The 13,557-nt window shown below is 51.9% G+C and overlaps 1 protein-coding gene across 2 annotated transcripts in view; it reads left to right on the forward strand.

The window, feature by feature from the left end:
* Nucleotides 1–13,557, forward strand: part of ARID3B (AT-rich interaction domain 3B) — a 51,339-nt gene that overhangs the window by 34,197 nt on the left and 3,585 nt on the right. For both annotated transcript variants that reach the window (XM_065872282.1, XM_065872281.1), the window contains 3 exons: nt 10,641–10,824; nt 12,075–12,349; nt 12,468–12,722. In XM_065872282.1, the coding sequence (XP_065728354.1) occupies nt 10,641–10,824; nt 12,075–12,349; nt 12,468–12,722 (714 nt within the window). The remainder of the gene's footprint in view (nt 1–10,640; nt 10,825–12,074; nt 12,350–12,467; nt 12,723–13,557) is intronic.

Here is a 13,557-nt window from a genome sequence, read left to right on the forward strand (position 1 = left end):
CAGCAGTAGAAGGGAGATAGTCAAGTCAGTTTTGCTACTTGTTAATTACTCTAGTATAAGGTTTCTCAGCTCCAGCATATTGACTTTGGGGATTGGATAGTCCTTTGTTGGGGGTGGCACCCCCCAGTCTTGATAACCAAAAATGTCTGCAGATATTGTAAATGTCCCCTGGGAGACAAAACTGTCCCCCTGATGAGAACCACTGCCATAGAAGGATAGGAAAGAAGGTGAAGATCAAAAATTTCCTCTGCAGAGAAACTCTTCAGGGAAATCATCTTATCTCCACTCAGGTAGCAATGTTGAGGGCGGCAGGGCCTGTGTCGGGCAATAGGATGAACTCCCCGTCCGTGGCTGAATGCCAAAGGAATGGGTGCTGGGGCCCTATCCTAGGCTGGAGTGTAGGGACCTGAGAGCTGCTGTAGCTCCAGCATAGGGAGAGTGGAGGCAGAAACGCGGGGCACGCGTGGTGTACGTGGTCCAGGCACGGCTGAAAGAACCCTTGTCTGTGGCCTGGATGAATCAGCTGGCACCAGACTGTGAAGAGCCGTGTTTGGCCAAGAAGTTAGCACTCCTGTCTGTGACATAGCTGAGTTATTGAAGTTAACATATGAGAAGTATCGCCAGAGCTGTGCTTTCAGGAGGTTTGCTGTGGCAAACAGTGTATAGTTGGGCTGAAGAGGGAAGGCTGAGGCAGGGAGACTGTGGAGGTTGTTCCCTTTAAAATCACAGTGTTCTCCTCCCTGGAAAACTCACGGTTGATGGTCTAAATTAGAATGGGCAGTTCAAGGGGACTGGGGGCAGTTTGCGCTTCTAACCATGGGAAGCTTGCTGTCTTTACTCTTCGCAGAATGGGGAGACCGAGGGCCCCCGGACATTTGCGACTTATTTGTCACTCCCAAATTGAAGTGTCTGGGGCACTCAGGAGCCCAATCTTGTTAGCTGGCTGGGTGCAAGGAAAAGCCTCACAGACCCTGGCAGTGGGTCAGCAGCTCATCCTCCAGAGCTAATATGAAGGGTAAGCAGTAGATTTCAAAGGAACCACTGAAAGCAACCTGAGTTTGAAAGGCCCGGTGACGCCCACCTGGGCTGTGAGTGGGCCGGGCAGCTTTGACGTGGAAGGCTCCACTGCAGAGGAAGTGGACCGGGCTCCAAGGGTGGCAGGACACAGCAGGCGGCCCCAAATGACTGCAGCTGCAGGTGATAAAACGGCTGTCCAGTGGGAGAGGGGCCCAGCCGTAACCGCTGCTTTGTGCTGGGTCTCTCTGGCTTGTTAACATGTTCGGGTGAATTGACTACAGCAGATGGGCCTTTCAGCTCGAGGCACCTTGGTTTCTAGGCCAGACCGGGTGACTTGCACCTCGCGACCCCTCCCCCACCCGCAGAACAACCCGGCCCAGAAGGCGCCTGAGAAGAGGCCGAGGCAGTGCCCAGTCGGGCTCCCTGTGTCCTGCCTGCCTCAGGAACGGCTGCTGCAGCCTGTCGGGAGGCATGCGGAGGGGGAAAGAGCTCTGGACTGAGGAGTGTGAAGCCAGTGCTGACATCCCACCCTTTTCCACGATCCTGAGCAAATCCTTCCTCTTCTGGGGGCCACAGTTTCCTTATCTATAAAATGCGCAGGTTCAGTTAGAATCAATCTGGAAGTTTCTTCCAAGTTCTCTGTTCTTTGTTATGTGTCCCTGATTGTGTCTGTTGCGCTACAAAACAGATAATGAGCCACCCTAGATAATCAAAATAGAAGAAAAGCCCCTTGAGCAATTTTCTGTCAAAATAATTGTGTAAAAACTACACCAGGGACCCCCAGAACCAAATGCTTCACTCCTTTCCTTGGTGAATCATGTGTTCCTTTGGCTGACTGAAGACAAACTGAATTAAACAAGTTTCCTTTGATTGTGCTTCCCCGACAAATGTTTCTGTAGAAAGATGGGTTAGATCTCAGAACACCCATGCCTCTTTTTCCTCACCTTTTACCATGTGCACGGGCACGTTTTTGCGTGCCCGTGCACACACACACACACACACACACACACACACACACACCCCTTTCTTTGTCCAAAAAACAAAGCCAAACATTTGTAAATAAAATTCTTTGTCTAATTTAACTCACGGTGGGTGATTCCTGAAGTATCATTCCCTGGTAGATTTTCCAGGGGGTACGGAGAGGGGGCGGTGCTAGTTTGGAAGTCTCATAAGCAAAGGCTTGTAAACAATTCCATTCTTCCTTCATCACTAAGGAAGAAGAGCTTGTTCTCTTGTTCCCCAGGCAGTGAAACAGAAGTGTGGTTTCATCAAAGAGGAGGGAGATGATTTTGCTGTTAATTTTATTATTGTTACCCCATGTACTTTACAGAACCCTTTCAACCCACTATCTGATCTGCTGCTCCCCACAGCCCCAGCTCTGTGGGGTGGAGAGAGCAAAGGTTATCACGTTAGCCATGAAGACCTGAGGCTACAGAGCCAATTTAGCACTTGGTCTCCTAATCCCCAGGCCAGGACTTTTTCTCCTCGCCTGCACTGCCCTTGAGAAACTTGGCCCCTGGCACCAGCAGCTCCATCACTTCCCACTGGGGCAGTGGACAAGCCTCATCTCTCCTTCAGCCTTCTGAGCCCCAGAGACAGTGGCCCGCCTCCACAGGTCGGTCTCCAGTAGGGTCTGACAGCATCTAACTGATTAACACGAGGTAGAACTCTTCATGCAAGAAGAGTCTTCATCTCAGGGTAAGGCGGCTTATCTCTCAGGGAAGGGCAGGTGTGACAGTTCACAGTGGCTGGCACAGAAGCTGCCATCTGTCAAGGCAGGTTGGGGTTGGGGGCACGGGAGACAGAAGCCCTAACGGTAGCATCTTGCGCACACCCGGAGTGCCCACAAGCAAGGATCTCCCCTCCAGCCCCCGTCCCAGCTCGGCACACCAGGCTAAGGACCTGCTTGGTCATGTGGAAGACAAGTTTTGTCAAGACCTCACCGGAGAACTGCCGTCCCTCCCCCACCAGTTCTGTTCAGGGCTGCAAACTGACCTTGGTTTTCCCAAATGGATTGTTGGATCTGTTTTTGATGTGTATATACAAAGAATTTACTGTGGGAAAAGGGCTTGGTCTGCCTCGAAGTGCAATTTGAGTGTTTTTCCTTCTGTTGTGTGCTTATCTATCCATCTCAGGCAAGGAAATGTTCGTGACATATATTGCTTTGCCTTTTGGTGGAGGGAGTTTCTTGTATATTCTTTGTATCTTGCTGTAAATGGTCTGTGCCATGGCCACTCTTCCTGATAGACTAAAATATGTTTGTCTTTGTCAGATAAAATAGGCTTCGGGGCTTCATATTCTAACTTTACCCACAAATGAAAGTCCAAAATGCAAATCTTTGTCTTAGGCCAGATCCTTTTCTCTCCCCAGGTGATACAACCGCTGTTCAAGTACTGGGGTTCCCCCCCCCCGACTTTTAATAGTCATTTAAATACCTTATAAGTACCCAGTTATCCATGATAATGAGAAGAGACCCTGGTTTTTGAAAGGTGTGATTAATTTGAATAGCTCACTTTTGTCTTTAAATTCAACCTCTTCCCCTTCAAGGTCATTTATTGGTACTTCTAGCACTTCGTAAAATGGGGTTGATAGTTTTGCCTCCTTTTTTCCAAGGTGAGCCAATATTCAATAAATCGTCCTAAGGTTGGCGTAGGGAAAGTTTGAAGGGAGAGTTTGACCCAGTTACACTGTGGGAAAATCTACTAGGTCTTGAGAGGGAGGGGCATGGATTGGCAATGGAAGCTCAGACACCCATGCACTGCTCAGGCCAGAACACCCCTGAGTTGTTGCACCTCTCCCCGGCCAGCCTTCCACCCCCTCTCCTGGAGACTCGGGCCAGGTCTGTTGACCAGCAGCAGGCGAAGCAGAGATGACCCGACGGTCCACCTCCTTCTAACTCCTTAGCCTGCTTCTCTGAATGTAGTTTTTATGGAAGGAAACAGCACAGCCATAACCATAATTTTATTTTATTATTGGCCACAGTGCACATACTGTTGAACTTCACCTAAAGCAATTAGTCTGCACTAGAGTATCAAGAAGGGTAATGGGTTTAAAATTAGCCTCTCAGGTTCGGTGCCTCCAGAACTCCCATGCATTGCTGGTGGGAATATAAATGGGCATAACCACTGGAAATCTGTTTGGTAATATTTACTAAAGCTAAACATATGCCAACCCTATTACCCAGCAATTTCCCTTCTAGGTGTATCCCCAGTAGAAATGAGAGCTTACGTTCACTGAAAGACACATGCGAGAATTTTCGTAGCAACACCATTCATTATAGCCAAAGAGTGGAAAGAACTCAAATTTCCATTGGTAGTAGAATGTATGACTGAATGCTGGCATAGTCCTGTAGTGGAATACCGCACAGCGATAACGAAGAATGAATTCTTGCTGTACCCAACTGGGATGACTCTCACAGGCCTAACGTGGAACAAAAGAAGCCAGACACAGAAGACTGTATACTGCATTCTTCCATTTATGTAAAGTTCAAGAAGTCACCTATAGTGATACATGTCAGGATAATAGTTATCTCCTGTCGGGGGGGATAGGGGATGGATATTGATTGGGAATGGTAATGGAAGAGTTTTCTGGGGCGCTGGAAACGTTCTGTATTTTGATCTGAGGAGTGGATACAGGGGTATGCACAGCAGTAAAGATCTGGTGGGCTGTATACTTAAGATTAGTGCACTAGGCTCTGTCAGTTAGACACCCCCCTCAGTGGGAAATCGGAGGTAGAGGGCTGAAGCACGCGTGTTGGTATTAGGATATTTGCGCATCCTTGCCTCTGCCCTGACCTGTGGAACAGTCATCTACTCACTGCATGGCACACCACCAGAGCCTGCTGCCCAGTTTCCCGGTGGGAGGTATTTTCTACATGAACAAGTCAGGGGGAAAAAAATCACCAGTCATTCCTCTGCTTGTTGCTGGGGAGCAGGACTGGAGCAGGGCGGGAATTAATATGCAGAGGAATAAGCAGGAGGCCTGCCTGCCTGTCTGCCTATGCACATTCCCTGCTTAACGTGGGACTTAACTCTTCTAGGCTCCCTGGTCAGCCGCCCAGCTCTCTTGACAGGCTATGGAAATGATTAATGATCTTGTTCAAAGTCAGGAAAAAGCAGCGAGGGTCCTTGGCAGGGCCACGCCCTGGGTCCTGGGCCCTCACCCCTGACCATTAGGCAGGAAGGCAGCCATGCGACTCTGTCTTGGGTCCCTGCCCCCTGATTGCTTCTGGTCTTGACTGGAATGTGCCCATTCTCTGTGGTGGGGAGGAAGTGGCCCTCCCCCCAACATTCCTGCCATCTCCCATCTTTGTCTCTAGTGCCAGAGGAGGCTGTCTCCCCGCTCTGCCCTCACCCCCACTAAGCTCTGTCTCCACGGTCTGAGTGCTGGGCAGACGAAGACGAGCCAAGTGCCAGGGAGCAGCTTTTGTTCAGCTCCATCTTCTCTGAAAGCTCCCGATCACGGCTTTGGCCTGCGAGCGCCAGTGCCCAGCGGCATTCCCACCTCCAAGGGTTAAAGCCCCAGGAGCCCCCACAGCTTCCCTGGGTCCCGGCCTCATAAAAGCCTTTTCCACATCTCCCTCGGGCTGCCTCAGGCTCCCCCGCTGAAATCTGATAAGGGGCCTCTTTGTTGGAACTGTCAGTCTCCTTTATTGAGGAGGGAACTGGAGACCAGCGGCATTTCTTGGGGTACAGATAAGGCCCTGGATTGCTGTCAGAGGGAGCATGATTAATTACCCTCAATCCTAGCTCCTGCTTTGATAGCAGTGACTGACAGTCCACAGGCTTCCCCATCAGGTGCTCCCGCCCCCTCTGGGAGGTGTGATGGGGGCGGAGATTCGGCCTCCTGCAGGGGCAACACTGGTGACCCACCAAGAGCTCCCTGCAGTGGCTGCTGGCCTCCTTCCTGGTTCTCTGCAGGTTGCATTTGCATTTATTGTGGACTGAGGCCTGTCCCCTCTCAGGTGAAGAGCCTCTTTAGAGGAAGATGTAATCCAGCCCAGAGAATAGGCCAGAGACTCCCCCACTTCCCCACAAGGCTAGAGAAAGAGCCATTGCTTATGGACTTGAACTTCACAGACCTGGTCCTAAGCCACACAGGAGCCCTTCATTGGAGAAGATCCCAAACCATCCATCTCAAGGTCACCTGGCAACATTATTTTGTAATTCAGGCAAGCTCCTAAAATCAAGTTACCTCCCTTGGTAGTAGTCACAACTATCAATTTTTTAAAATTAAATTTAATTAAAATTTTTTATACAGCAGGTTCTTATTAGTTGTCCATTTTATACATATTGGTGTATATATGTCCATCCCAATCTCCCAATTCATCGCACCACCACCACCACCACCCCCCCAAACTATCAATTTTTGTTTTTAAGTTTTTATTCATAGACTCATAGGACTTTAGAACTGGAAGTCATCTGGAAGCAAATTCCTTGCTTCAGACTGACAGGGAAACTGAGGCCTGAATATTGTCGATTCCCCCCCCCATCCCCACCCCCAGCGTGATGTATTGGTTTTCTTTCTTGTTCAGGTAGGGAAACTCAGCTAAAAGGCCTTCTCCCCTTCTCTTCATAGTTGAGTCTCCTTGGGACAAGGGAGGTGGCTACCAGGCCCACTAAGCACAGAGTAGACTGCAGAGAGAGACCAGCCTGAGGGCCCTGCCTCTCTCTTAGTTGTCAAAAGAATGGAAGCCAAGGCAGGTTTTGTGTCTGGATTGGCTGCATAATGTGAGAAAACCATGATGTCATCTAGAGCTGGGTCTCAGAATAGCTTCAGCTTTGTTTCTGAGGGTACTGAGGGGCCCGCCTGCACTGGGAGCTACTTTTAGCAGTTTCGTGGAGGACCAGCCATGAGGAAGAAAATGCCCATTCCCCTTACCCACTGATCCTGGAACCGGGGTGCCTGGCCAGGCCATAGGGGCCCTGATGAGAGAAGTTATGACCCCCCACATGCCTAGAGTGGGGCTGGGTTACAGAGCAGCCCTGGCCTGTGTTTTCTCTCCAGCGGTGCTGGGAAGAGGTCACTCTGGGGACTTGAAATGCCACTTTGCTCCTTCCTTGTCTTCTCAGGTCCAGTATCTACCTGTTTCCCTTGCCCCTGAGCAGTTCCCAGCCTAATGCAGCCACTCTGTGTGTGACTATAAAAAAGGCTAATTTTTAATGAAATTTCTACATCTATGACATTGTTGTCTTTGAAAGAAGCCATCTCAAATGACTAGCCATTTAGTCTAGTGACTACTCTGGGCAAATCTATAATTCCTCTCTGGGGAGCTGCCTTCAGAGGCAGTTTGAGCCACACTAGATAATCTGTCATGGTTTATGGCCACACCTCATCTTCACACAAAATCAGTATAAACAGCCTGGTCACTTCATCCTATTTTCCTGGCTTGTTTCCATGAATGACCATTTCTAAAAGTAAAACGCACCCTTTACATTTGAAGATTTACCGCCCTTGGAGAGAATCAAATGAGAATAGTGTAAACTCTGAAAGCTCTTCACAAACGGAGCGGTAGCTGGCTCTCCAAGGTGACAGTTCTGAAGGACAGCACTCCCCTGGCTGGGCATGCCCTGCTTGGCGGTCACTCACTCAGCCACGCCTGTTCTGTGGGCATCACAAACCCAGCCCGCTTGCCCTCTTTAACACCTGTCTCCCCTTCTCTTTGGCCCCACTGAATGAAGTCATGGTTTCTTTACCTTCTCGGAATCCCCAGCTCTCCATCCATGCCTGTGCCGCCAGTCCTCTTATTGTATGACTCAGACACAAAGGGCTTAACCACTCTGGGCCTCGGTTCCCCAGTCTGTTTAATAAGGGTCGTGACCCCCCTAATGAACCTGCCAGGACCTGAGAGGAGAGGGTGACTTCTGTTCAGGGCTGTCAGCAATTAGACGCTTCGAGTTAGTGACAGACCCTGGTGGGCACACCACAGCAGGAAGGAAGGAAATGCGTTTAATATTCCCAGTTGGGTTAACACAGAGCTGGTTGCTTTGACTCTGAGAAGCAGGTTGGTTGGTTGGTTGGTTGGTTTAATCTGCATGGTAGTTTAGCTTATTAAACATTCTAATATTCAAGACATGATGAAGGAGAAACAATCCCTGCCTTCATTGAGCTTACAATCCTCCTGGGATACCAGACGAACATACGTGAGACAAGTGGAACTATTTGCTGAACTTGTAGTGGTTATAATAGAAATTCTGAGAGGAAAGAAATCCATGTGAACTGGGGTAGTTGGAAATTTCTTCCTGGAGGGAGTGAACGTTGAAGGCCAGTGTAGAGAGGATTTGAGCGCAGACGGGTCATTTTAGGCTTGATGAGGAGGGACAGTAAAAACAAAAAGTAGAGGAGAGAGGAGCTTGGCTTTAGGGGTGAGGGTGAGAAGACCCAACTGATTGGAGTGAGAGTGAGTTGTTGGGACACGCTTAAAATACATCGTACGTAATCTTCTAAGGAGTGTTGGGGAACCCGAGTCATGCGATTGAACATGTGAGGTGGACTGGGTCGGCAATAAGAGTCATTGTGGGTTTTTAAACTAGGAAGCGAGTAATGGCGTGAAAGTGGTGTTTTCATTAGATGGTCTGGCAGCAGCGTGCAGGTTGAGCATGTGGATTCAAAGCTGCTAGGGGCATCTGACGGTGAGCCGGTGAGGGCCTGGCCCAGGGTGGTGGCTGAGGGCTGGAGAGGAAGATGGCTTTGAGAGGGGCCTCAAAGCAGTAATCGGTGAGCCTCCCGACAGCCTAAAGGTGGGTGAGAGAGGAGGGAGAGGAGCCATTGCTGCCTCGGAGGTTCCTACCCAAGACCTCAAAGAATGATGGTGCTGCTGGAAGAAGAGGAAGTGATGGGAAAAGGGAGCTGACCTAGGGGATGAAGGTGAGCTCACTGTGGACATCTGACCTGGAAGTGAACAGGTCACATGTGTAAAGATGTTCTGGAAGCTTCTGGAATTGAGAGCTTCGGGGACTTGTGTGAGGGGGCCTCGGGAGTGGTCCTCCCAGACTCTCCAGGTGATGCCCTGAGGGTATGAACTCACCAAGGCCATGAGCGTGCTCGGGCAGACAGGCCTGCAAAGAAGGGAGACCTTAGCCCTGTCCTGCCAGGAGACCAGTTCTGCGGCATGAGACTCCTGTGCTTGTGACAGGAATAAGGTCTACTGTCCAGAGCAGCACGGGGAGAGGTAGTTAACCAGCGCGCGAGCTGTCGTGCCAGCAGTCCTCTGATATTTTACCGGTGAATCTTTGAACTTAACTTATGGCCCCTTTGTCCTTGACCCTCCAAAGACCAGCTGGTCAATACAAAGGTCTTCAAGACCTCTAGCTCCCTCCCCACACTGAGAAAAGAGGCCCAGTCCCACCATAGCAGTGCCACGTGTTCGTGCTCACGCTACTTCCTCCTCATAAACGTGGCACCCTTCACTCCACTCTGGCTTGAATTACTCTATAAAAGAGTTGGTGAGGCCAGTGTTCTAGAGCTGAGAAGAAAATGCCATTCCTTCAGGGGGAAGAAGCAGGAGGAGCTGAAACAAACAGCCCTTCTCTAATCAAGCTGGCATAACTCCACCAGGCAGGCAGTGAGACCTCAACAAGCCTTGGGGGGGGGGGGCGGTGCGGCCGCGGCACAGGAGGAACAGCCGGTGTACAGTAAAAGGACTTGCCATCAAAAGGCAACAAGTCTCATACCCTGCCCTGGACGGTGACCCTTCCTGCTGGAATTCTCCCCTCTGACCTCCAGATCATTAATCCCGAGGCTGCCAAGTGACAGTCATCCATCACGCCTCCTGACGAGCATCCCAGCCGCCCGAGAAAGGAGCCTGGCCCCGCCCTCCCTGCCGTCCCCCGGTGCTCATTAGTGGGCCTTCCTGCTCGGTGCCAGGTTTCCTAATCAAGTCCCTGGCTCCTCTCACTTCCCTTCGGGGCCAGTGGGCGGAAGCGGCTCTGACCCTCCCTCTTTCAGAGGCCAGGGAGGGGTTGGAGTGAATTGTTGAGTGGCTTTTCATCCCCCTGGAGACCTGTGTGCCCAGCAGCTCCTTTGACATGGTGGGTACACAGGAGAGAAAAAACCATTTCTCTGCCCTGTAGCAGGAGAAGAGATGAAGAGAAAACAGGCAGTATGCAAATAAAAACACGGTTATAAACTGCACTGAGAGCTGCAGAAGAGAAGCCAAGGAAGCTCTCCAGGTGGACAATGGGGCAGGACCTCACCTGTCTTGGGAGTCAGGGAAAGACTTCCCTGAGGAGGCAGCTGAACAGCTTCTGAAGGCTCCAGAGGACTGAGTTGCCAAGTCATTAGGAAAGAATCTGGAATCATACTGCTAGCAAAAAAAAAAAAAAAATCTTTGAAGTCATTTAGTCTGGCCCTCTTATTTACAGGTGGGAAACAGACCCAGAGACGCTGTGTGTTTTACCCAAGGCCACACAGCCTGTGAGTTGGACCTATCTTTCTGTTCTTCCTAAGGAGAACTGGCAGCTAGTCTGATAGCTTCCAGGCTTTGAGAGTTCGAGTCAAATTATACTTGTAAGCAGATTTATGAACATATTTCCAACTCTGCAAAAGGGTGGGCATCCACAGATGTCTTCTTTCTCTGCATGGTAATGACGCAACCCTCTGTTTCTCTCTTTGCACAATCACAGGGACCCCCATCAACCGAATCCCCATCATGGCCAAGCAGATCCTGGACCTGTATATGCTGTATAAGCTGGTGACGGAGAAGGGGGGCCTGGTGGAGATCATCAACAAGAAGATCTGGAGGGAGATCACCAAAGGCCTGAACCTGCCCACGTCCATCACCAGCGCCGCCTTCACCCTGAGGACCCAGTGAGTGGCCAGAGCCTTGGGGAAAGGAAGCTAAGGCTGGAGAAAGGGGATGCTTTAACCTAGAGGAGAGGAAGGAAGGAAATTCCACTGTATAGTGAACAAGATGGGCGGAATTCCTGAAAGGGCCTGGAGCTTTCTGAGATGAATCCCTCCCTAACCTAAGTAATCCTGAGAGCGCCCCTTCCCAAGCATCTCCTGTGTGCTGCTGCCTCACCGTTCTGTTTCATTCACACCTCACCAGCAACCCCGTCAGGAAGGTTTTTGCCCCTGTTTCCCAGACAGCAAGAACTAAGTCTCAGAGGTTAGATCGTTTGGTCAGAGCCATACCAGCTAGTAAGTGGTCAGGCTGAAGAGTCACGCCTGGGCTTCTGTCTCTGAAATCCACGCCTTTTCCAGGACGTCATCTCCCACACAGCACCCCTACCGTAAGCCTGGCCCTTCCTACCTGACAGCTTGCCCAGCAACAGCGGACCCAGAGGAAGGCAGGCACTGGGATCCCACTGGGATCGGCCACCTGTTTTTCTACCCATTTGAGTTAATTATAAGGGTGATAGAAGCAGTGAGAACAGGAGGAGCACTGGCGAATCAGGGCCAGAGGGGAATCTGTTCTTTCGGAACTCTGGACGTTGTTCTGTGAAAAATACGGAAAGATCAGCCATGTATAGGTTAGGTGACATGTTAAGGCCTTGTCGAAACTGTTCCAGGAGAAGTTGGGAACAGAGCAATATCCAGCATAGCAGTCCTTCTCCCAAGGTTCTTGGGTAGCGAATTGCTTCTTGGGGCATCTGACACAAAGAGGGACAGCACTTCTAGGTCCACACACAGTGGGAAGAATTGCTCCTGTCTGACCAGCCTGACTCAGAATGGTTAGGAGATCAAGGAGCCAGAAAGACATTGCAAAACATGGCATTTCTCATTTCTCCCAGGACACTAGAAAGGCGCCACAAAAACGTGAAACGTTAGCGAAAGTATCTATCTCCGTAGTGAACCGCGCCTCCACTTTGAGCTGCGTTTAGAATTGGGTAGCAGTTAGAGGGCCTGGGGTGGGGCATCGCTGTCCGGGAGGTTCCTCTTCCATCTTCTTCGTCCTCATCCTCTTCCATCACAAAGGAGCAGGTTGTGCTCCTTTGTCCTAGAGGACAGAGCCTGCCCCACAGAGCCCGCTTCCAGAGGCCCATCGACTTAAACTGGGCAGCCCTTGTGCCATATTTTGGATGACTCTGGAAGCTTCCTTCCTTCCTTCCCTCCAGGTATATGAAGTATCTCTACGCCTACGAGTGCGAGAAGAAAGCCTTGAGCTCCCCGGCCGAGCTCCAGGCAGCCATTGACGGCAACCGGAGGGAGGGCCGCCGGCCCAGCTACAGCTCCTCCCTCTTTGGCTACTCGCCCGCTGCTGCCTCTGCCGCTGGGGCCCCTGCCCTCCTCTCCCCACCCAAGATCCGCTTCCCCATCCTCGGGCTGGGCTCCGGCAGTGGCACCAATGCCAGTGGCCCTCGGATATCCCCAGCAACCACTCTCAGGAAAGGTCTGCAGGGCCCTTGTGAGGAGGAAGGGCAGGGAGGAAGGGCGCCAAGTTCCCTGGGTCCAAGACCCAGGTGGGAGGGTGGGTTATGGGTTGGGTCCAGCTCTGGTGCCGTTGTCAGGTGATGGAGTCCCAGTGACAACCGTGCCCGTGCCAAATCGCCTGGCTGTGCCCGTGACCTTGGCCAGCCAGCAGGCCGGTACCCGGACGGCCACGCTGGAGCAGCTGCGGGAGCGGCTGGAGTCGGGGGAGCCGCCTGAGAAGAAGGCATCCAGGCTGTCAGAGGAGGAGCAGCGCCTGGTGCAGCAGGCCTTCCAGCGCAACTTCTTCAGCATGGCACGGCAGCTGCCCATGAAGATCAGGATCAACGGCAGGGGTGAGCGCCGGGCCCGGGCGCCAAACCCCGGCTCCATTCGAGGGCCCGTTTACGTCCCGGGGACTGGGGTGGAGCCCCTCCAGGTTCTGCCCCCCTGGCCCCCAGAAGGATCTAGAGGCCAAAGGGCCACCTGAGGCTTTGGTGGCCACGGAGGTCTCAGTTCAGCAAAGCTGAAGTCATTTTGCAGGGGACCTGCAGTTGCCCTGTTCTCTAGCAAAGAGGAGAAGCAGTTGTTCAAGGAGGAGCAGGAGGCCTTGAGGGACAGCTGCCGTGTCTTCCCTGTCCCCTCCTGCCTTTTGATCTGTCTCAATTAAAGGGCTCGCCCTTCACCCCAGTGCCTCACCATCTGGGAGAAAGACAGCACCTCCTTTCCGGAGGCTCAGTGAGGGGCCAGAGCTGCCTCAGGCCAGGCTGCCAGTGACCCCCGGGAGAGAGGGGAGGAGGAAATACAAGTTTGGCAGCATAACTGGCATCTTTTCCCTTCCCCTCCACATTTTTCAGGTGCCCCACCTTCTCCCCGCCCCCTCCCCCACACCCCTCCCCCCCGCAGCCACGCACTCCACATCCCTTGTTCCCCTTTTCCCCTTTCCCCCTCACACACATTTTCTTTGCCATTCTTGACTCTATCTCAGAGCAAACATGAGCGGGCTCGTGTTGGGAAGAAATCAGGTGTGAAGAGAGCTGTGCATGTTCCCAGGCAGCCCCTCCCCGTCCCACTCCCCCCTGGCGAGGAGCCGAAGGGAACTGGAGGTGACAGCCCGGACAGCAGGGCTCTGCCCTCTTGACCCACTCAGGCCAGGTGCCCCCGGCCCTGCACAAGCCACAGGCTAATAGA

Source organism: Phocoena phocoena, chromosome 2, assembly GCF_963924675.1.
Source record: "Phocoena phocoena chromosome 2, mPhoPho1.1, whole genome shotgun sequence".
NCBI lineage: Eukaryota > Metazoa > Chordata > Mammalia > Artiodactyla > Phocoenidae > Phocoena > Phocoena phocoena.